This window comes from Chiloscyllium plagiosum, chromosome 30, assembly GCF_004010195.1.
Source record: "Chiloscyllium plagiosum isolate BGI_BamShark_2017 chromosome 30, ASM401019v2, whole genome shotgun sequence".
NCBI classification, from domain to species: Eukaryota; Metazoa; Chordata; class Chondrichthyes; order Orectolobiformes; family Hemiscylliidae; genus Chiloscyllium; species Chiloscyllium plagiosum.
In genome coordinates this window covers 18,355,761-18,380,269 of record NC_057739.1, presented here as the reverse complement: position 1 = coordinate 18,380,269, position 24,509 = coordinate 18,355,761, and the positions used below count along the sequence as shown (strand labels likewise).

The following is a 24,509-nucleotide window of genomic DNA, read 5'->3' as shown; positions in this document are numbered from 1 at the left end:
CATAACTAAAATTCCCCTGTCCTGACATTATTCACAGAAATCCCCATTAGCCCTCTCCAATACAATCACATCCCTCCTATAATGTGTTGAATGGAACTCCTATAATGTGTTGAATGTGTAGTCGTCTTAAATCTGACCTAATTAATGTCTTACTAGTACTACAAGACTTGCTCAAAGGCAAAATAACATTTATCAATATCTGTATACTATAAACACAAGAAAGGACCTCATACAAGGCAGTTAAGAGATGACTAATATCATGAAATTATGGAATAGCTCTGAGTGTCGAAGAATGAGGTATTTTAGCACATGCAGTGATTTAACATGACTTTCTTGTTTTTGTATTCAGTGTCCCTATCAAAAAAACATATACCTAAAATGCTTTGTTAGCCACGTAAGGTAACTTGCCTGACTGCCTTTAAATGTTCCGGGATTGTGTTTCATCTCACCAAAGAGATTAACTATTACTGAGTTCAGACTACAAATACCCCACCTTACTAAATGCCCTTCCCACCTCCAAACTCACCACAGAGATCAAAAGATCCCACCCTAAATGTCCCCGCCTCTATCCCATTTTATAACCAGTTCCTTTCCCAAGCATTTGGTCACTGACCGAGTGTCTCCTCCTCTGATTCTTTGGATCAATTAGTGTCTCATTGAGCTCCTGATTAGTGCTGTGGGATGTCTTCCTATACTAGTCACCAAATAAATACAGATTATCTCTGTTGTTGACTGCCCTTTCCTTTGATGAACTACAAGAGAACTACAAGTGAATATTGCCGACATGAACTATAACTATGAGCTCAAGATTTTATGCATTGGCCTTCGAGCGCCCTCCCTTTAGCCATCACTTTTATTATGTTTTTGTGATAATTCTGCACTTCAGGATATCATACTTTAAATTAATCGAACAAAATGAACATTAAATACCCAAGCTGGGCCGAGTCTCCCAAAGGTAAAGGGAGTGATTAGATTACTTACAGTGTGGAAACAGGCCCTTCGGCCCAACAAGTCCACACCGACCCGCCGAAGAGCAACCCACCCAGACCCATTCCCCTACACCTAACACTACGGGCAATTTAGCATGGCCAATTCACCTAACCTGCTCATTTTTGGACTGTGGGACGAAACCGGAGCCCTGGGAGGAAACCCACGCAGACATGGAGAGAATGTGTAAACTCCACAGAGACAGTTGCTTGAGGTGGGAATTGAACCCAGGTCTCTGGTACTGTGTGGCAACAGTGCTAACCACTGTGCCACTGTGCCACCCATCACTACAAAGGGCATAAGTGTGCACAATGACCGATTGTAAGATCTCTTAATGAATTATGATGGCTTTACTCATGATTTTTAAACACATTTTAATTGCAATTCTAACCAGATCATACTGAAGGACACTGTAATGTAAACAGAGAAATAATCTTGCAGTATTTACATAATTCTAGATGTTACTGTAAACATTTGAGAATTTAGATTGCAATCACTTGACATCTTAAAGTGAAACCTGGCTTCAGAGAAAAGGCAGGTTTTAGCCTGGAGTAGCTGCTATCATCAAGGTTCTGTCAGTGCTTTGTCACTCAGTGCAATGTATACTGATCTCAGTTATTCTGCATTGTCCTTGTGGTTTTAATTAGACAACTACATGATTTTAAGCATACCTACATTATTACCCTCACTCAGCTGTAGGATTTTAGTCTTATGGAAAGGTTGACTGTTTGGACCTGGTAAATAGCACCAAATATATGTTGCGGAGTTAGATCTATTAAAATGTTATTGTTTTATTTTTCAGATTATAATGGGTCAACTTTCTTATCCTGTGTTTTCAATCTTCCCTGACCTGTAATGTTGGAAGGTCGTTTCATGGACATAGATAAACATGCTCACTGGATTTTCATCATGTCTGAACCTTGTCTGTAAATACCACCAGTATGTAATCCTGGAGCCATTACAATCAAATTCAGTCTGATTCTTACATGATGAACATGCTATTTATCTGAAGTCACTAAATGGCAGAATACCCAATTTGATTCCTCACCCCTAGCACACAAGATTGCAAGCTTCCAAGTGCTGTAAAATTGGATCAAAAGAGTTGGATGCTTGATGACTAGCACAGGCACAATGGATCAAAGGACCTGTTTTCATGCTGTAAAAACTCTATGCTTCTATGACCCAGGTGGTGGGAAGGTTGCAGTTTCTAAGTCTTCCCAGTCACTGGGCCCTTCCTCAGCAGCCAAATTTATTTGAGAAATTTGAAGTCAATTCTACAAAATCCGAAGTGTCAGTAACATAACAGTTAGCACAACTCAAAAAAGGTGATAAAAAGGAAGCCTCTCCATTCTAACATGCCAGTAGTTGCGCTTCTCTGATTTTGGCACTTCAGTGTTGTCAGGTGAGATGAAGAATTATGTACCTGAAAACTCCTGACACCATAGAAAGCTGAGACACCGCTATTGGGACACTAACATTAGCAAACTGTAGGATGGTTTCTAACCTCATCAGTAATCTAACTGATGTAGTAGCACCTAATTTACTGCAACTCGCATCTCATTAAATTCATAATGTTTTCACATTTGATATCTTTGAAATTTCTTAACTTGTATTCTGCCAGTAAGAAGTTCAGCATTACAAAAGGCCCCATTATTGTGAATGGGCTATGATGGGCACTTCCAGCATGTCTGTGAAAACTGGTCATGCAGATGATAAATTGTGTGAAATAGTTTCGATAACTGATGGGAGATAAATGTTCTCATTTCTCATGTAAATGCAGTTTTGTGCACTAATTTCCATAAAACGAACAAAACGTTTGTTCCATTCTAATTCAAACCTTAACAACTGAAGTGTTTTAAAAAATTTTTAAAAACATGAATTTCAGCATAACTGCCAAATAAAAGTGTATTAACCAATCGATAGCTGTCTCCAGAATCTAGAACTTAAATAAATAATTTTTTAACTTTGAGGAGAACATTTAAGAAAATTGCTGGTTTTTGTAGCAAAGATGATACATTGAAAGAGTCAGGATGCAAAAAGTCTAAGGGCAAATGCATTGGGCATGTGAAGGTTTGAGGCCTTACTTACTACGTTAGAACAATTACACTCCTGACCTCCATTCAAAATCGGCAGCTACTGATAGTTCAAATTCCATGTTCTGTACATCACCAAGACATCCTACAAGTATGGTAGCATCATGGTTGTGTTGCTAGATTGGTAACGTTGAGGTCCAGACTATCCATCCAGAGTTGTGAATTCAAATCCAACATCAATAGCTGGTGAATTTAAGTTTAATTAAGCAGCTGCCGAAACTATCAAATTGTTAGGTAAATACTTCTAGTTCAGTTAATCTCCTTTGGAGAAGTAAATCTGCCATCTTTACTTGATAGTATAAATGTTACTCCAAATCCACAGAGATGTGATTATCCTCTGAAATGGCCCAGCAATACATTCAGTTATGTGACATTCCAGGACATTTAGAGATGGGAAGTAAATGCCGCTTTGCCAATGATGTCCACATCCTATGAATAATTGACAACAAACCTTCCATATCTTTCCACCCTGATATGCTGTTTGAAAACTTGGGAGGCTATTGTCATTTGGAAATCTGAAATACTTCAAAATGGACAACTTCTCTGACATATTTCTTGCTTCGCTGGGTATTTATAAGCTAAAAATGTGTTGCTGGAAAAGCGCAGCAGGTCAGGCAGCATCCAAGGAACAGGAGAATCATTCCTGAAGAAGGGCTTATGCCCAAAACGTCGATTCTCCTGTTCCTTGGATGCTGCCTGACCTGCTGCGCTTTTCCAGCAACACATTTTCAGCTCTGATCTCCAGCATCTGCAGCCCTCACTTTCTCTGGTATTTATAAGCCCTCATGTATCCTATTTTTTGAAAAGGCTTTTTTGCTTATTCAAAAGTGAATTTGACAATACTTGGCAAATTTTCTTGACAACATTTCAAAGTTTTGAAGATTGTGTCATTCAGCATTAAATATTGGAAGGAACTGATTTAAGTTTCTTTCTTTATCGATGCTCTGTCATGTGTGCCCTGTTTTCTGGGAAAGATTTGAATGCAGCCTTGTTTAACCCATGTTTCTTTTGTTTCTTCCTTGCCCTCCTTAAGGGTATCATTTCCCCTCCACATTCTCTTTCAAGTGACCCAGACTGTAGACTCTCCATGTGAGAAGGGCAACCTTTCAATCCACAACATTTTTTTTAGAAACCATCATGTTGTTTAAAACAGTTGATCTTAGATACAGAATGCTAAATTGCTCAGAGCCATTGAAAAACCCATAGCAAAGCCTTTGACCCCTTTCATCCTATGACATTCCAGCTCACTGGATAAGCACAGCTGCTAATGGAATTGTTTGTATCATGAGAGCGCGCAAAATTCAGTACTAATGATAAATATGGAGGTGTACATTCTTCTGGGTCTGAGAACTTAAGAATTTCCTTACTGCTTCATACTTTATTTAAAAAGCATTTCCTCGTATGATAAAAAGCCACAGAAAGAAGATACATTTTCACTCATTAATACTTGTGCTTTTGACAATAAATGGGCTTGCCACAAACAGTTGTCTAATAAAGAAAAAAAAATGAGCTGGCACAAGCTTTTGCATTTGAACCTGTTGTTTGCATTCTCTTTATTTTTCACATCTGTATTGCAGTCTGTAACTGCGGTGTGCGCAGTTCAGGCATAGATTGATTCCGTAATTGCTGCAAGATGCTTCTTTCTAAATGTGCACCATGTCAAAGGGTATCAGTACTCCTTTCGTGTTGATATCCTCATCCATCAGTGACATGGCAGATACTAGCAAAAGTCAACCCAAGTCTGAATAAAATGAGTCCAGAAAGTGAACGATCAATGTCACAAATTAGTGCAGACCTCGGAAAGTTCATGAGTTGCCTGAGCTTTTCACCAGTGCATGTAGATTAAAACAGATGCCAGATAACATGGATGGTATGTGAACAATTTTGCTTCAGGTTAAACATGAGGCGCTCAAATAGCCCTTGTTTTCTTTTTCTTTCTAAGGGGCTTGAAGGACTCAGGGGCTTCCCAGGCCCAATGGGTCGGAAGGGATCTCCCGGAATCCCTGGTGAACCTGGTCCTCGAGGTCCGTCTGGAATTCCTGGAGAACAGGTAATAGAAAAGACAGGCTCAGTTTATGCTGCTGTGTCACTGGAGAGTATTGTTTCACAATTAACTGTTAGCAAAGTCTCTCCTAATTTCCTGTACACATGGGAGAGCTGTGGTGTTCGTTTGAATGGGGAACACCAGCATTAAATGGTGATGTGGTGCTGCTCCAGGTGAATGGGGAACACCAGCATTAAACGGTGATGAGGTGCTGCTCCAGGTGAACTTTACCCCTTTTGTTAAATTGGTGTAAAGTATGTATGAGGGTTATAACAGGATTTACAAAGTCTGCTGTTTATGCCTGCAGTAAAATCTCTGACATTATAACTGGAATAAATGCAGCTTTCAGCATTCAAGAATCTGTCCATTTAATACAAAACATTATCAATCTTGTGTTGATGCTATATCCATGGGATGCAAGTCAGTTGTTCAGACCTAAATTGTCTCCAAAATGTGGGGAAACTCTCTCCCTCTTCTTGTTGCAATGTCCCATTGGACCAAGACCGTGGATTCATTTAAACTGCAGTGTTGGTGCATTTACTCTGTAATGTCAGAATTTCCTTTCATGCATTCTTCTCAAGTAAAACCACTTCATGCTGATGTATGGGTTTCGTGTGAATAACTCCAAGTTAAATTTTTCAGAGAAAAAGATGGTTTCTGAAATTCAATGCACTTATTCTATAAAGCATGGTGAATGATGTTCAGTCTTGAACATTGTAGCTGTTACCTTATCATTTAATGTTGGCTGCACTGTCAGACAGTTAACAAAAGTGCACTGTTCAAGATGATTGTACTTATATATTTAAAGGGGAATACCTGATTTCATAATTAATTAGCTGGAACCAGCCAGTCGACAATGTAAATTTCAAATTTCTGCCCTCTGTTCTTGACCCTACAAACATGAACCAATATTGAACTGTGAAGAAATAATAAATTCTGTAAGTCCATGGCTGATTAATGTTGCTAAAATAGGGAATTAGTCAAGGGTAGACTGTTTGGCTGAGCTATGCTATTATGCATTTGAGTCATCTTAACCCATCCTGGTGTTGAACATGAAATGAACCAAATACCTACTGTGGGAATTTAATAAGAACTTTCTGGGGATCCACATTATTCCAAGCAAACTGTGTACCTTTGTATTAAGATGCTAGGAAGACTCGAAGCTCCTACTGGCTCAGCAGATTATGTTTCATTTTGCTAAATAAATCTGTTAATCCTCTGGATTTTATGAGGGACTCTCTAGTTTGAGTGTCCAATTGTCTGTCATGTTCCTAACATCAAAAATGAGCACAGGGATTGACATAAAAACATTAGCTATACAATCTATCTTTCCTTTGAAAAAGATGTCAAGACTTATATTTATATAGCACTTTTCATGATTGAAGAACATAATTATATGATGAAAATAATTCAGGTTATATCAACACACAGCTATTGAAATTGCTCAAATGGATTTTTAAAAAATTCACAGACAGGCAGGAAATTTGTTTATAATTTTTAAAGGGAAGGCTATAAAAAACAATTTGATAGCTGAGCAGTTCTACAGACCTTACCTATCGTTCATGACCATTTACGTCAACTCTAAAGGTTTGTAGCCCTACACTGTGGAACGAGACCCTTCCTTCATCAAAGAAGGAGTCTTTTTTAATTCAGCCCAAATAGCCCTTTGTTAAGCTTAGGTTTCTCTTGTGTGGATCACAAATCTTCACCCTTTGTCTCTTTCAGCAAAATATAAACCGGCAGCAATAGGATTGGAACTTCCGGATCCAGATCCTACTGGCCATTATTAAAGGTCCCCAGAGTCTCCATAACACCACCAAAATCTATGCCATTGACTCTGCTTCTCTCACCTTATATGCTGCCTGACCTGCTCAGTATTTTCAGAATTTTCTGTTTTGATTTCTGATTTACCACAAAATCTTTCTGTGGGAACGTCTAACTTGATTGATCCTCCAATACAGTATAGCAGAAGTACTGCTGTATGGAAGGTGCTGACCAAGGGATATTATATGAAGACCAGAGTTGTAATTGCTCCAGAGAGACTGGTATCCTGTCACCAAGTCACCCTTTATTTACAGGTGGAGTTCTTGACACTGTTCCAGCTCCCACAGAGTCAGGTCTCAGAGTGAACAGGATGTCTAACATTCCTTTTCTTATCTGTCAGCCAGGGCTCCCTGATTAGACCAGATTAAGAGCCCAAATCAGGGATCTCAAGTTCTATGAGATCCACCTGGCTGAACTCATTAAAATCATAACAGGGGTATATATGAGGTCATTCTGCATTCTTTCAGGGAAAAACGCAGGAGGTCTTTGGTTGTCCTGAACAGCATTGTCCCTTAACCAATATCATAAAAACAAATTGTTGGACCATTTCATTAAAATTTTAAAGATCTTGCTGTGGGCAAACGGATCATTATGGCACTGCTTCATGGTTTGTAAAATTCCTTGATGCCCTGATATTGTAAAAGGTGCATTTTAAAATGACTTCCTTTTTCTTTTCATTTTACACAGAGATATATTTACCACTGGAAGATAGGAACTGACTTAGCGTCATCCAACCGGGACTCTTCCCCAGGCAATGATTAGAGTTAACCGTTTTGCAAAACTAACCTGGTAATGCCTTGTTGTTCATGCTTTCTCCTCTCTGATAGGGACCTCAGGGCTATATGGGAAACAATGGAATTCGTGGAGAGAAAGGGGAGCAGGTGTGTACTGATCTTTCCTGAAATAGAACAATCTTCTTTTTATTAGACGGTATTGGCTTCAAACTGGATGCATTCTCCCTCATCATGCAAGTTTGTCTGCAACATATGGAAAAAATGAAAACTCTTTCCAGCTCCAAACCTCAGCCTCTCCAATTCTCTTCCATTTATATATATATATATATATATATACACATGTTGTGCAGAACTCGGAGACTTCATTCAGTCTGTAATTGGGGAATGTTTTATCGGTGCAAGATAAGACTGAAGCAAATTGAAATATACTTGCCTGTTACTCCCTTGTCCTTGTACATTACTTTATTTCCCCTCTCTTCCAAAACAGGCAATGGACATGATGCATAGTTCCATAGATGGCTACAAAGTAGCGGTAAAGCTGGCAAGCCAAGACTATATTTATCCACAAACTCCTCAGCTATGAAGTCCAGCACATCTGAGTGAACAAGCTCGGGCTTTAAATGTTTAGAGAGTATTTCACTGTGAGAGGAAACTGAACCCAATGCTGTCCACAATTGACGGTCACACACACTGCCATGCATGAGTCAAAAAACAGCCCTGGGTTACAACTGCTTACTGTTTACCAAAACTGAACTTCACTGTTAGTGATCAATGTGGGATTAATTCATTCATTACAAACTAGAGATTAAAACCAGTAACTATCCAGTCTATGTACCTCAGTCGTAGCTCACACATATCAAGGAAGCAGTTTCAACAATCAAAATGATGCATTTTCATTGTTGTATTGGAACAACGTTCAGACTATATGTGCAAATGTACTTTTATTTTAGGGATTTAGAGGATTACCTGGACCAGTTGGGGATAAAGGAGAAAAAGGAGCCAAGGTATGATATTGTCTTGAGAAAAGCACAATTCTAATCAAGATTCAATTGTTATTAAGATCAAGTTTGACAACATATACCTTGAATAAAAACACTTAGGAATTTAGGATCATATTTAACTTTAGATCATAATTATTGAAACTGGTAACTGGGTTGAGAATGTTGACACCTGACATTTCAACAGATTTCCTCCTACAGCACCTGCAAAGCTGGATCACAAATGCATTTCTAGGATAAAAACTAGCCTCCACCACTTCCTCTGGCAGCTCATTCCACACACATACCACCCTCTGCGTGAAAATGTTGCCCCTTAGGTCTCTTTGATATCTTTCCTCTCTCACCCTAAACCTATGCCTTCTCGTTCTGGGCTCACCCACCCCAGGGACAAGGTTTTGTCTATTTATCCTATCCTTGCCCGTCATGATTTTATAAACCTCTATAAAGTCACCCCTCAGCCTCCAACACTCCAGAGAAAACAGCCCCAGCCTATTCAACCTCTTCCTATAGCTCAAATCATATTTATAGTATTTGAAGAGGTTGAATAGGCTGGGGCTGTTTTCTCTGGAGTGTTGGAGGCTGAGGGGTGACTTTATAGAGGTTTATAAAATCATGACGGGCAAGGATAGGATAAATAGACAAAACCTTGTCCCTGGGGTGGGTGAGCCCAGAACGAGAAGGCATAGGTTTAGGGTGAGAGAGGAAAGATATCAAAGAGACCTAAGGGGCAACATTTTCATGCAGAGGGTGGTACGTGTATGGAATGAACTGCCAGAGGAAGTGGTGGAGGCTAGTACAAATGCAACATTTAAAAGGTATCTGGATGGGTATATGAATAGGAAGGGTTTGGAGGGATATGAGTCGGGTGCTGGCAAGTGGGATTGATTGGATTGGGATATCTGGTCGGCATGGATGGGTTGGGCCAAAGGGTCTGTTTCCATGCTGTACATCTCTATGACTTTATATGGCAGGTCAGGTGACATCTGTGGTATTGACTTCTATATTTGTCCTTTATTTGGTCCAGCTCTATGTTCCCTAAATCAACAATTGTGAAGAGAATCAATTTATAAGAGCCAGTGAAGAAGGAGCTTCATTATTGTAACTTCTTGTGGTTTTCTTAATGGCATTTGTAAATATTGAAAATTGTGGTTAATTGGAGGACAAGCACCTTTATTTTCTTAGTTCACTCCTGGGACATGAAGTCACTGGCTATACACCCCCTTATTGCCCATCCCCTGTTGCCCTTGAGAAGGTGGGGTTAAGCTGCCTTCTTGAAATGCTGCAGTCCATGTGTGCTGTCGGTAAACCCACAATGCTGTTGGGGAGGGGATTCCCAAGTTTTGACCGAGTGGCAGAGCTGAATCAGTCATATATCTCCCAATCAGGATGGGAAGTAGCTTGAAGGCGAATTGGTAAGTGATGGTGCTCCCATATATCGGCTGCCCTTGACCTTCAAGGTAGTAGTAGTTGTGGGTTTGGAAGATGCTGGCTAAGGAACCTTGATGAATTTTTGCAGTGCATCTTGTAGAGACAGGTGCAAAAATCTACAACACAAACAGAAATTTCTCAGAAAGCTCAACAGATCTGGCATCATCCGTGGTGATAAAGCAGAGTTAACATTTTGGGTCCAGTGACCCTTATTCAGAACTGGCCCTTCAGAAGACCCTTATTCTGAAGAAGGGGTGACTGGAATTGAAGTGTTGACTCTGCTTTCTCTCCACAGATGCTGCCAGACCCGTTGAGATTCCCCGGCAATTTCTGTTTTCATTTCTGATTTCCAGCATCTGCCATTCTTCAGTTTCATTCTTTAGTATAAAAATCTACAAATGTAGTTTCAATACTTTGCAACAGGTCCAACATCTGGCATAGGTAAACTCATAAAAATCTCCCACTTTAGTGGATGGTATATAACTTAATGCATGATTATCTTGTTCTGGAGGTAGTAATTGTAGGCATTTTAATATTGATCTGTGAGTCATCAGCACCCACTGTGGAAAGACCTGAAAACAAAGACCGCTGGGATTGAATCCACCTCCTTCTCACACCAACCAACCCACAAAGTCAGGGAACAGGAAGCTTCTTCATCCCCTACCGCTTCCCACTCCCCATTATTGTCAGAAATCATAAGATCATAGAATTCCTACAGTGCAGACAAAAAACCCATTGAGTCGGCACCAACCATCCAAAGAGCTTCCCAACCAGTCCCCTAACCTATCCCTGTAATCCTGCATTTCCCATGGCTAATCCACTTAGCCTGCACATCCCTAGATACTACGGACAGTTTAACATGACCAATCCACCTGACCTGTACAACTTTGAACTGTGGGAAGAAACTGAAGAAACCCGAAGGACACGGGGAGAATGTGCTAACTCCACACAGATAGTCGCCTGAGGGTCGACCAGACCAAGCTGCTCCGTGGCCAGTTTTCAAGTCTTGCCACCCGACAGTAACCCAAGCCTCTCAATCAGGGAACTTCCCAAGGGAAAAAAAAACAGGCACAGCATGGAGTGAGGGACCCAAGGCTTAATGCTGGGAAGCTCCTCATTGCCGATCTCACACAATTCTCCATACTTTCTCACCAAGGCCCACATCATTTAGGGGATGGGAAGATTCCACCCTGTAACTTGGTTTCTCCCTTGACAGATGCCACCAGACCTGTTGCATACTTCCAGTTCTTTCTGTTCCTATTACAAAGAAATCTATCAGGCTGATTATGACCGAAGCACTCTCACACTGCAAGGCAGTAATTTGATTCCTGCTTTTAGTTAAGGATATCAAAACGGAAAAGAATACGACAGACTTATCAAACTCGTCTTCTGTAATTACTATCTCTGATCCAATCAGACAGAATCACAGGACAAAAGGAACTGAATACCTCTCCCTTACTCTTTTCTGATCCCCTGCACTTGTTTTTATTTTACTTTTCAAGTCTGATATCTGAAACCATTTTACCACATTCTTTATGGGTCTTCTAGCCACTTCACTTTTCAATGAAAACCTAAAATGTGAACATCCACCAGGAATGATCATTTCAATTTCCATATATTTTAAAAGACAATGTGGATGATGTACATAAATATAGACATTGATTGCTTCTTAATTTTGAAATGATCATATTTGTACCTGTGCCTTATTTCTTTTTGTATTTTAGGGTGTCCAAGGTGAAATTGGACTTCCTGGGGCTTTTGGGCCTTTGGTAAGTAATCTGACCACCTTGCACTTGCGAGTGTTAAATGGTAGTCAAAGTTAAAAATCACACAACACCAGGTTATAGTCCAACAGATTTATTTGGAATCACTGGCTTTCGAAGCACTGCTTCATCATCATGTGGTTGTGGAGTAAATGGTAGTATTTGACATGCATTGTCAAAAGGGAGTATACTCATTCAAAGGGGGCTCTTGTACTTCAGTGATAGTGTCCTTCACTATCATCAGGAGGCATGGGTTCAAGTCCCATTGGTTCCAGAGGTGTGTAATAATATCTCCGAATAGATTAGATAGAAAGCATCTATACTTGTTCGAAACGTATCATCCTGCCTATTTTTCTCCAGTGTTAGCTGTAGTTTACATACTGGCCATTGGTTTGTTAGCATATCAAGCTTTTAAATTAATACAGCCCTAAAAGTCATAACACATCACACTTTGTCAAATTATTAGTGAAATACTTTGCTGAGGATCCAGTTTATTAAGAATGTGAACATTTTGTGGCCAAAGAGAATGCCTGGAATGCAGTCTTCTATATTTTTATGCTTATTCAATATGTTATGGCTGAATTGCTGTGTTTATCAAAAGAGGAAAAATATAACGGCTGCATTTTTTAATCAGCTACACCCGTTTCCATTATTTATCAGAGAAATTTGAGTTTGTGTAATTTAAGCCATCCTTTACCGCACACACTAGCAGCACAGGACGAGCAGTGAAGAAAATGTTTGGCTACATCATGGATGGCACCACAGGGGAGCTGGCTAGTGGCAGACATGAGCTGGCTAGTGACAGAGTGGGGCTGGATAGTGGCAGACAGGAGCTGACTAGGAGCAGCGTGGGGCTGGTTAGTGGCAATATGGGGCTGGCTAGTGGCAGAGTGGGCCTGGCCAGTGGCAGAGTGGGGCTGGCTGGGAGCAGATCAGGGCTGGCTGGGAGCAAAGTGGGGCTGGCTAGTGGCAGTGTGGGGATGGCTAGTGGCAGAGTGGGGTTGGCTAGTGGCAGAGATGGCTGACTAGGAGCACAGTGGGGTTGGCTAGGAGCAGAGTGGGGCTGGCTAGTGGCAGTGTGGGGATAGCTCGTGGCAGAGTGGGGCTTGCTAGTGGGGGCTGGCTAAGATCAGAGAGGGGCTGGCTAGTTACAGTGTGGGGCTGGCTAGTAGCAGTGTTGGGCTGGCTAGGAGCAGAGTAGGGGCTGACTAGTGGCAGAGTGGGGTTGGCTAGTGGCAGTGTTGCGCTGACTAGTGGCAGAGTGGGGGCTGGTTAGTGGCAGAGTGGGGGCTGGCAGTGGCAGGGTGGAGATGGCTAGTGGCAGAGTGGAGCTGGCTAGTGGCAGAGTGGAGCTGGCTAGTGGCAGTGTGGAGCTGGCTAGTGGCAGTGTGGAGCTGGCTAGTGGCAGTGTGGGGCTGGCTAGTGGCAGTGTGGGGCTGGCTAGTGGCAGTGTGGGGCTGGCTAGTGGCAGTGTGGGGCTGGCTAGTGGCAGTGTGGGGCTGGCTAGTGGCAGTGTGGGGCTGGCTAGTGGCAGTGTGGGGCTGGCTAGTGGCAGTGTGGGGCTGGCTAGTGGCAGTGTGGGGCTGGCTAGTGGCAGTGTGGGGCTGGCTAGTGGCAGTGTGGGGCTGGCTAGTGGCAGTGTGGGGCTGGCTAGTGGCAGTGTGGGGCTGGCTAGTGGCAGTGTGGGGCTGGCTAGGGGCCATGTGGGGCTGACTAGGGGCAATGTGGGTCTGGTTAGTGGCAGCGTGGGGCTGGCTAGTGGCAGTGTGGGGCTGGCTAGTAGCAGAGTGGGGCTGGCTAGTGGCAGTATGGGGCTGAGGAGGCAGAGTGGCTAGTGGCAGTGTGGGGCTGACGAGGCAGCTGGCTAGCAGAGTAGAGCTCTGAAGAAGGGCCTGTGCCCGAAACGTCGAATCTCCTGTTCCCTGGATGCTGCCTGACCTGCTGTGCTGTTCCAGCAATAAAGTTTCAACTTTGATCTCCAGCATCTGCAGACCTCACTTTCTCCTAGCAGAGTAGAGCTGACTAGTTTTCCTCCCCATCAACCCCATCGACCTCCCCTCTCAATCCATCTATTTAACTGATCATCTCTCCAGTTTACAGCACCACCCCAGTCATATCAAGTCAACATACCAGATACAGTGCTGTACTGCTCTCATCATCAAAATCAGGGTGGTGCTAATGGATAATGACACCCCGTCAGTCTCCAGGGTGTCTACAGTGATGTAACTGAGGATGACTGCCATCAGCTCTGAGACATGGTTATTTGCTTGAAGTACATGCTGTGTTTTTGCCATGTATGTGACAGGCACATGGTATAAATGTGCAATTGATGTGCATTACCTCTTTCCCTCCTCTGCTCTGTTGCTTCCCTCCTTGTCTGTTGAGTTGCCTGCCTTCACAGTTCTTATCCTATACATCCCAGCACACTGCCTCAGATCCCCAAAGTAATTTCCCAGCTTCCCTCCCACATAAATGTCCCCAGTTAACGTGCCGTTAATATTTAGTAGATATACCTCATAACTGACTATAGCCCACACCCTCGACAAATGTAAACAGACAGCCCTGACTGATGGCTGACTAGACCCCTGATTGATCTCCTTGCAGCTCCCTGACTGGCCTCCTGTGACTCCACAGATTGTTTTGCACTGGGTGCATTCAGCTGACTGTGGACCACTCCCCATACTGTGGAGGAACAGATACCCTGACACTTATGCCTCAAGTGGTTGATGGACTGTGCCCAAGTCCCTCAACTGATTTCAGACACTGCCCTTTACTTGCTGTGCTGACATCCTTTGACTGAAGGTGTCACTCTTGACTTGATTGAAGACAACTCCCCTTAGGGACAAGGCCATTTGCTTAAAGCATGCTGTGTGTTTCTGCATATGTGGCTCAGACTTGGGACATGATGTAGAGGTGAGAATGATGCTATTTGGTACCACAGCAATATGTCCAACCCCTTGACTGATCATTGCTGGCAATCATGGCAAGCTGCCTGATTTTTGTGTCTGCACTAAAAGGGTAAGTCAGTAGGAATGTACTGTGAGCCTTTTAGCTCTGGCTCAGGGGGCAAAATGCAAAAAGGCAAGGTAAGGAACGATGCTGTGAATACCCCAAGTTGGAGCCTTGAAATGAAGAAAATGCTCTAAGTGGATCGGAGGTGAGCCATAAGGTCAAGTTAAGGTTGGTTCATGCCTGATGCCAAGGTCCATAGATGGAGGGTTGCATGCAATTGCTGGCCAGGGAGTGTACTCAGAGATGTCGGGGACAGGAATCCAAGATAAAGATACAGAGAAGCAAGTGACAAGCTGGGGTTGCCAGGTACCCACTCTGACTTTCATATTCAGCATTCTCGTCATCAATTTTCTATCCAGCAGGTGGGACAGTGGGAAAATGCACATAAATGGGGTGAAAAATGGTAATTATGAGCTGTTAATGCATGCAAAAGTTCATCTTACCACTGACTTGCTAGAAGCTCTTCTCACTGTTCAACATTCGGTTGCAAAATGGGACTTGATGCTCGTGATGTCAAGAATTTCATGGCTGGCCATTTCACAAGTTACCTAACTTTCCCACTAAGGTCCACCTCATTCTGTACCTGGGAAGATTCCAACATAGAGCTTACTGTCAAGACTGAGATGGATAGAGCTCTGCATATTTAAAACATCAAGGTATATGGGATTGTGCAGGAACATGGTGTTCAAACAGAAGATCAGCCGTGATTCCATTGAATCATGGAATGGGTTTCAAGAGCCTACTCCAGGTTTCTCACAGTCTCAAATAGAAAACACTCTTCTCTGGCTTGGTGTGGGATTTATTTTTTTAGCACCCCCCCCATCTCTCCACTGTCTGTTGCAAAGGGGGAACGTTCTCACCCAATCTGAAATCTGCATTAATATACTGTGTCCACCGTTGTTTTGAGATGTGCGATCAGCCCAAGATACTCAGTCATTCCTCTCTTCTACCTGCTGTTAGGAATTGCTTGCCCCCCACTGAATGCTATGATTGAGGTAGGCCATTAGTTGAGTTTTGAATAAGGGTCGTTATGATCTCTTAAACAACACACTCATCCTCCATTACTCTACATTTCCTTCAAATTCCAATAGTGCCAAACTCATATGGAACTTGATAATCACGGGGGGGTTTTGTGTTGTAAAACAAGTTGAGATCTTTCAATTGTTCTCTATTTTTAAAAAACCATTTAATCTCATGCAATGCTGACTTGTCAGGAATGTTGACTGTCTATGATTTAATAACCCTTCTGGGTAGCATGCTATACTAGTTTATAAAATTTATTAGAAAATGCTCATGTTGATTTCCTAGCTTGATGCCATCTATTACATAACCATCTAATGATTCCTGAATGTTCACACAAATCAAAATGATAATAACATGTGTTTTATTTAAAAATAGAATTAAAATATAGATCTTATATTCCAAGCAAACATTCCCTTTTGCCACATTTTGATCATGTGTACCATATCATAAATTAATTAAATTCTTGGCAATGTGTTTCATTAATAACTGTACTGATTAGATGAAGAATGTCTAGATAAACATCAACTAAAGAGTCCTGTAATTAAGCTCGTTTTAGCTACTTGTATAATTATGTAGGTTACAGGAGAAAATAGAATAAAAATGATATTTGAAGTATTTCATAAATAATTTCAACCTTGGTGCTGAGAAGGCTTTTAGAAATGATAATCTAAAACAAATTTATGAGCAAAGTTAAAGCTCATGGGATAAATGGAATAGTAGCAGAATGGGTCAAAGTTGGCTGAATGGCAAAAACAGAGTTATGGCAAGCCATCACTTTTCAGACTGGGAGATAGTAGAATCTTCATGGGTCAGTACTGAGTGCTTTTAATTTCTTGATCTGTATTACTTATATGGACTTGAGTGTGCAGGGAACAATTTCAAAATTTGCAGATGAGATAAAACTAGGAAGCATTGTAAACTGTGAAAAAATATTGTGATAGACTTCACAGTGATATAAACAGGCTACTGAACTGATTAGAAAAGTGGCAGATGGAACTTAATGTCGAGAAATATGAAGTGATAAATTCTGATAGGAAGATTGAGGAAAGGAATTCCAATATAAAGGATTAATCTGAAAGTGAATGCAAGATCAGAGTTACCTGCAGATGTTTATATATAACAAATGAATGTGTCAGGACAAATTGACAAAGTGCTTAGCAAAACAGGTATGATCTGAGTCATATGTAGAGACATTGTGTACAAAGCAAGAAAGTAATGGTGGAAGCTTAGTTCAGCTATTATATCTATTTCCAGGCACCAGACTTTAGGAAGAACACAAAGACATTGGGGACGGTGCAGAAAAGATTTATGAGTTCAAATGCATAAGAGGGACTTCAGTTACATGAAGAGATTGAATAACCTGAAGTGGTTTTCCTTAGCGGACAGATGGTTTGGAAACAACTTGCTAATTAATAAGGGCATAGATAGAGTAGAAGGAGGGAATCTGTTCCCAATGGCAGAATGGCCAAGAACCAGAGGATACTGATTTAGAGTGATTCATATCGGACCCAGAGGTGACACAAGGAAAACTTCATGCAGCGAATGATTAGGATTCGGAATTCAGTATTGATTAAACGTTATCATTGTGGTCAATTTATACTTTAAATAATAGAATGGAATACCATCTTGTTTTTAGCACAACTGTCAAAATGCACTTCAGAAGTTTATATTACACGATCCTTTAAGTAGACATTACATCCTCCTACTGTCAGTCCAACGATGTTCTTAATTCCTGAGAATTTCCTGCTGTTCCTTTCCTTCCTGAGGATCTAATCTGTCAACTCAAAACTATTCTTCATGGTGTGAGTATTTCTGGAGACCCTCCTCTAATGCAAGATTGGCAAATCTTCCAGCTTCATTTTAACACCTCATGAGCTTTCTCTTTTCCAAATGCAAGCTTCTAATTGCACAGTGACCAGGTTTACAAGAGAGACTTTTGACCTCGAGCTATGCTCCCTCTCTCTTCTTAATAGTAAGAGAGTAACATAACTGTCAATGGTATTTCAGGAAAGCCTGAAACCTTATCTTCAAAACAGCTTTCCCCATTGCAAATAGGATCAGAAGTGGGCCAATTAGCCCTCTGGGCCATCTACACCAAACGTGAATCACACAGGCCTTGCATCCAGGTAGAAGTTCTGATTAGCTGTTCTTTAGACTCAACTCTATCCCAATCTAGAATCGAGTGGACACTTCATCATAAACCCTTTTACAACCTGACATTCTTAACAATTCCCGAGGACTTAGTTGGTTCCATCAGCACCACATTGCCATACCACCTTACCATTGACTGTAGACATGAAAAACTTGCACCATTTCCTTGTACAGCAATTTTAATGTTATTTTGAATAGCCCCATCATCTTGATTTGCTATCAAGCACACATCAACACAGTCATCCTAAATATAAAGACGTGATAATCTTGTAAAGGCAAAAACTGTACCTACGCACTGGTAGTGTGGTGGAGGAGATTCAGTCATAGCTTTCAGAAGGAGACATGGATCATTACAATATGTAAACAGAGAATATTTGTAAGATTACTGTGTAAAGGTAAGCGAATGGGATTGACTGAGTTGCTGGCACAGAGCTGAAGGAAAAATAATGGCTTTCTTCTGTATTTTTGAACATTCCATACTTAGTCATTAAAATAAACCTTTTTATAATTTAAGCAGACTTCTGGAAATAATAAATCTAACATACAATATGTTTGTTGTTTTTGATTGAGGTGAAGCGGTTTTTCAGGTTTAATTGAAGAGAACCATAGATGAAAGCCATTCTATCCATTGAACGCAGCAGCCCACATAACTTATCCCTGAACAACTTCTAATTGCTCCTCTTCAAATTTATATTTGACCTTTGCTTTTGAAAGGTCCATTTTCTCCTGTGTAAGGACTTAATCAATTACTAGTTAATTGTTTACAACCAGCTTCAACATCCTTTAAAAAGGAATCGTTGTTTATGGGAATCATTTTGAATTCTCAGCAATGTGAAAAACAATTGACACTGCACTGGGGGAAAATGAAAACTAATAATAATCTGGACATGCTCAGAAGGGCCTGTGACACTATTTTTCAATACATTTAGCAGATTTAGAGCTCTGTGGTCATGGTTTTAATAATTTTGTCAAGATAAAATTTAGTTTCAATTACATTTTCTCATGCTCCTCACTCCCTGTAGGTAAGTTTTTGCTGATTGCTCTTGTGGTGAGAGCCACAAATTCTACCTGAAATTAGAAGTATTTTTCACTTTTGGAATTTAAGCCAAGCTTATTATAGGGAGAAACTGTCTACAAATCTCAGTGTTTCATTAAAATGAACACCAGCTCCCATACCAGACATCCTTGCAGCCTGTCTGATTAAAATTGCCAGTTGCAAATTGTCAGCCTGCACCCTTTTAAGAACTGAGACATAAATGACCAATCACCATTCCTTAAGGAGTATGTCAGTCAAGCAAATGGAGACTTCCACTCATTAGCCTGGTGTAGATTTGAAATGAGATTTTAGTGGTTTGAAAATTAGGCAGTTTAAAACATTGTGTCAGTCAGCTCATTCATTATTTATGGGAATATCAATTAATCCATAAAGAAATGACAGTCAGCTGGAGATAGGTCTGTACTTTAGGGAAGGTAATCTATTAGAGGGGCTCCTGTAGCACTGCCCCTACCTCTGGTCCAAGAGGCCCAGGTTCGAGTCCTACCTGCTCCAGTGGTGTCTAATAACATCTTTCAACAGGTTGATTGGAAAAATAGGTTAATTAAAACAAATCTATTTTAGGAAAAAATAAGATAACGATTTTCACCTTTGGCAGCTTGTGTTGCTCTTAACAGGCTTTTCGTATAAATTAATCAATTGGAAAATCCTGCTGATTTACTGATGTTGGTTAATAGATGAAAAACATGCCATGGCTGATTTGGTAATGGGAAGAGCTAACTGTTCAGTTGTGTGACATATGAGGAGAAATAGAATCAGATAGGATTATGTTCACTGGAGTTCAGAGAAATGAGGGCAATCTCATAGAAACTTATACAATCCTAAAGGACTAGATGGGGCAGGTGAAAGAAGGATGTTCCTAATGACTGGGGAATCCAGAGTCAGAGGTCACAGTTTGAGGAAACAGGATAAAACAATTTAAGACTGAGATGAGAAATTTCTTCACCCAGAGAGTGGTGAGCCTGTGGAATTCACTACCACAGAACATAGTCAAGGTCAAAATGTTGTATGATTTCAGGAACGAATAGGATATAGCATTTAAGGCTAAAGAGATCAAAGGATATGGGGAAAACATGGGAACAGGCAATTGATTTTGAATGATTAACCATGGTCATAATGAATGATGGAGCAGACTAGAAGGGTCAAATGGCCTATTCTTCCTCCACTTTCTATGTTTCTATGTAATCAGCTACAATAGGAGATGATTTTCTGAAGTTGCTTTATTTATGCAAGTTGGACAGCCCATTGCTGAGATGATTCTAGGAGTTCGTGTTGGGTTTCACAGTTGAAAAATGGAAAGGATGAGGGATGACTGAGGCCTGAGTTTCTTCATGGATACTTACACAAACAGGAGTGCTCCTTCAGTCACCTCCCCATTTAGATTCATTCATGAATATAAATTCCTCAATGAACCTTACACTCACCTTCCAGGTGTCCAAAAGAGGACAACTTAATTAATATTAATGATAAATCTGTTAACCTCCTCTGACCTCACAAGACTTAGACCCACCTTCCAAGTGAAGCAGCAATTTATCTGCACATCACGTAATCTAGTCTACTATATCTGCTACTCACAATGTGGTATCCTCTACATTGGGGAGATGAAACACAGACTGGCCAATTACTTTGTGTTACACCTACATTCAATCCGCAGAAATGACTCCGAGCTTCTGGGTGCCTGCCACTTCAACCCACCACTGTGTTCCCATGACAACAGCTCGCTGCAGTACTCCAACATCTCATTTTCTATGTAGGGGCCCTGCCGCCTTCATGCCTCAACAATTTTCAAGCTTGAACATTTTCTTTCATGTCCTTTACCCACTCCCACACCTAGACCCTGTCACGACATGGGCTGCTTTCAGCACACCTAACCCATTTTCACGTACTTATGGTCCCCATTATCAACTTTGCTTTCTCTCTGGCTTATTGTCATCCATCCTTTTGTCTAACTGTCTTTCTAGCTCTCTGGGCTCCATCTCTACCCATCCATTCACTTCTTTTCCCACTCACCCCCATCTTCACCTTTATCTAGCAACTATCAGTTCTGGAGAAGGGTCGCTGGACTCAAAATTTAAACCTTCATTTCTCACCACAAATGCTGCCAGACCTGCCGAGTTTCTCTAGCGATTTCTGACCTCCAGCATCCGCAGTTCTTTGTTTTATTCTGTTCATGACCTCCTGCATTCGATTATCCTACAATTGGGTATACGGGCGATTTTGACATCACACCTCAATTTCTGCTTCCAAAAGATTTGTGGAAGTAGTAAACAGCACAATATTACTTCCCATGTTCTGCTATTTTGAGAAAATCTCCTTAACTCCTATTCTCAGTTTGAAATTTTGAAATCATCCTTCAAACCATTCTGCTACCTGACTCCACATGCCCAAACTCTCTCCACCTGACAGAAACTGTGAGGAAGAGGATCTAGAATCTCATTTCTTAACCCCAGAAATTGTAGTTCACCTTCTCTTCTTTGGCAGCTGGCACAGAACAAGTCTTAAACATATGAATTTGGGCTTTTGTCTGTCAGGAGTCTTGTGAAGAGGGAGGAGGTAAACAAGTCATTAACAGGTTTGCACAGTGGATGATTATCAAATTAAATTCAATGTAGCAAAGCATGAAGTGCTTCATTATAGTAGAAAGATTAAGCAGACCCACTATTCCTTGGAAGGTGAAGAAACAACTAAAAAAGTTGGAGATCAATGAATAAAAATGCATAAATATATTAGAAACAGTGATACAAATGACAATACAATTAAAAGTAGAGATACATGTCGAATGCCAATAAATTACTGGTGGAGTACTATAGGAAAATAGAGAAATATAGTAAGGCTAGATTTGTATAGAACCTAGGTCAGATCGTTCTTGGAGTACTTTTTGTCATTTCAGTCTCCATAATAGAAAAAGAAACACTCAACAAAGATTTACTTGAATCATGAAGTTGCAAATATCAAGAAAGATTGGGCAAATTGGGGCCCCTTATTCTGGAGATTACTTCTTAAGAGATATTTAAAAGTATGAAGAGATTTTGATAGTGGGCATAGAAAATATTGTTTTCACGTGTATATGAATTCAAAACAAGGTAACATAAAATATAAGTTAGCCACCAACAGATCAAGGGAAGAGTTTAGGAGAAATGGCTTGACACATTGGTGAGAATTTGCATCTTAGTACCACACTGTATGGTTGAAAAAACTTGCATTGACATGGTAAGGGGAGGCTTGATGTCTACGTGAAGAAAATAGCAATGTGAAAAGAGGTAATTACATAAGCCTCATATAGTGTATAAACACCACCACATACTAATCAACCCTAATGCCACATTCTGTGCTATAAATTCTGTGCAATTCAATGTTCTCAGAGGATAATTTTTATACTTTCGATGCTTTGTGATGTTGATGTAGTATTGTTAATTAACATTTTTCAGTGTTCCTGTGAATAGCATTTTTTTTACACACAACAGTGCAAGGAGCCAGAGCTCTGGCAAAAAGTAGATTATTACAACTAGCCATTGCAGTCACTCTTTTAAAATGGTGAATTTAAATTACAAAATGATAAATTTTTTTAAATGCATAAAATATTGTAGTGAGCTGTAGCATTTGACATATGCTTTGGTTGATATATCTATGGTTGAAGGGACTTTAGTTGAGATATAAATATATTTGTGTCATGTTTAGTAAAGGTTACTTTTTTTGCAATTTGATTGAGAAATATCATATTTTATTATACTTGCTGCAATGTCCATACTGATCTGATTTGTACTGTATTTGTAGATAATTTAGTAATAAAGTATATTTTTGCAACAAAAATATCGATAGTTGAATTGATTCTGACAAATCCATGCAGTTAGCTGGTTTAGCAGCATGCTTTTAGTCTATATTTAAGCATTGATCAGATAATGTATTGTCATAATTTCAGGGTGCCAAGGGTTTGAAAGGAATTCCTGGATTACAAGGTCCAAGAGGTCCCCCAGTGAGTATCATTACAAAACCTCACAGATTGATCAATTTGCTACATCCTTCTTTGCATCTTAACAAAACAAGAATGTCTGATAACTTTTCTCTAAAATTAAACATTTCTGATTCAACGATACAAGGTTTAATGAGAAGTTTGACATTGCATCTTTTAAATGAGAGTGAATTTTGGAAGCTTAAGTCTCAACCTTGACTCAGGAGCAGCACTCTCACCTCTGAGTCAGGAAGTTGTAGAATTCAGCCTCACTCCAGAATCATTAACCAGGATTTTCCCCCGATATGGAGGATGAGAGCAAAGCTGGATGAGCTTTGTTTTGCTTGTGTCTTCTCCTCCAACTCAACAACTTTGATTTAGGCCTCTTCAGCGATACAGCAGCTCCTCACCTACAAATGGATGACAGCTTGTTAAGCTAAGTTAAAGATTGATCGATTTTTGATGCTGTTTGGAGAATGCCAAATGTCTGAATTGAAGGGTTGTGCTCTAGAATGATTTAAGGGCCCTGTTCCCTTAATCTCAAAACCCCAATCGCTGTCTGACAGTGAGGATGACCCAACATGTTTGTCCATTTCATTTTCCAATTTTATTTTTAAAGTTGCTGCGTGGTACCTGAGAGTGGAGCCTGTGGTCTTCCCAAAGGTCCATATACCTTAATTGGACAGGAAAATTCAGGGAATATCACTGACAATGCCTGCTCCTGGAAAAATGCAAGAACCCTCGTTTAACACAAGGGCCATTCTTTGGGTGGCATAGTGGCTCAGTGGTTAGCACTGTTGCCTCACAGAACCAGGGACCCAGGTTTGATTCCAGCCTTGAGAGACCGTCTGTGTGTTTGTACGTTCTCCCTGTATCTGCATGGATTTCCTCCCATAACCCAAAGATGTTCAGGTTAGGTGAATTGGCCATGGTAAATTGCCCCATAGTATCTCGAGACGCACAGGCGAAATGGGCTATTCATGGTTATTTTGCTGAAATGGGAAAAGGATGCGGGGCTTGAGTCTGGCTGAGATGCTCTTCAGAGGGTCTGTGAACTTGATGAGCCAAATGGTCTCTGTATGCACTGCAGAGGTTCTGTGACCACTTACACCGCGCTCCTGACCCAAATTGTAGCTTGAGCACAAAATTTAGATTGACATTGCCAGGGAGGGAGTAGAGGTTCAGTCTTTTGAATGAGATATTAAATTATGGGGAGAAAGTGAGGACTGCAGATGCTGGAGATCAGAGCTGAAAAATGTGTTGCTGAAAAAGCACAGCAGTTCAGGCAGCATCAAAGGTGCAGGAGAACCGACGTTTTGGGCATAAGCTCTTCTTCACGAATGAGGAGGGTGTGCCAAGCAGGCTAAGATAAAAGGTAGGGACTTGGGGGAGGGGCGTTGGGAATGCGATAGGTGGAAGGAGGTTAAAGTGAGGGTGATAGGCCGGAGA

At 40.8% G+C, this 24,509-nt stretch overlaps 1 protein-coding gene across 1 annotated transcript in view; it reads left to right on the top strand.

The window, feature by feature from the left end:
* LOC122564606 (collagen alpha-1(I) chain-like) overlaps window positions 1-24,509 on the top strand; it is a 378,414-nt gene that overhangs the window by 233,606 nt on the left and 120,299 nt on the right. The window contains exons 12-16 of the mRNA XM_043719695.1: window positions 5,023-5,130; window positions 7,776-7,829; window positions 8,633-8,686; window positions 11,833-11,877; window positions 23,031-23,084. Coding sequence (XP_043575630.1) covers window positions 5,023-5,130; window positions 7,776-7,829; window positions 8,633-8,686; window positions 11,833-11,877; window positions 23,031-23,084 — 315 coding nt within the window. The remainder of the gene's footprint in view (window positions 1-5,022; window positions 5,131-7,775; window positions 7,830-8,632; window positions 8,687-11,832; window positions 11,878-23,030; window positions 23,085-24,509) is intronic.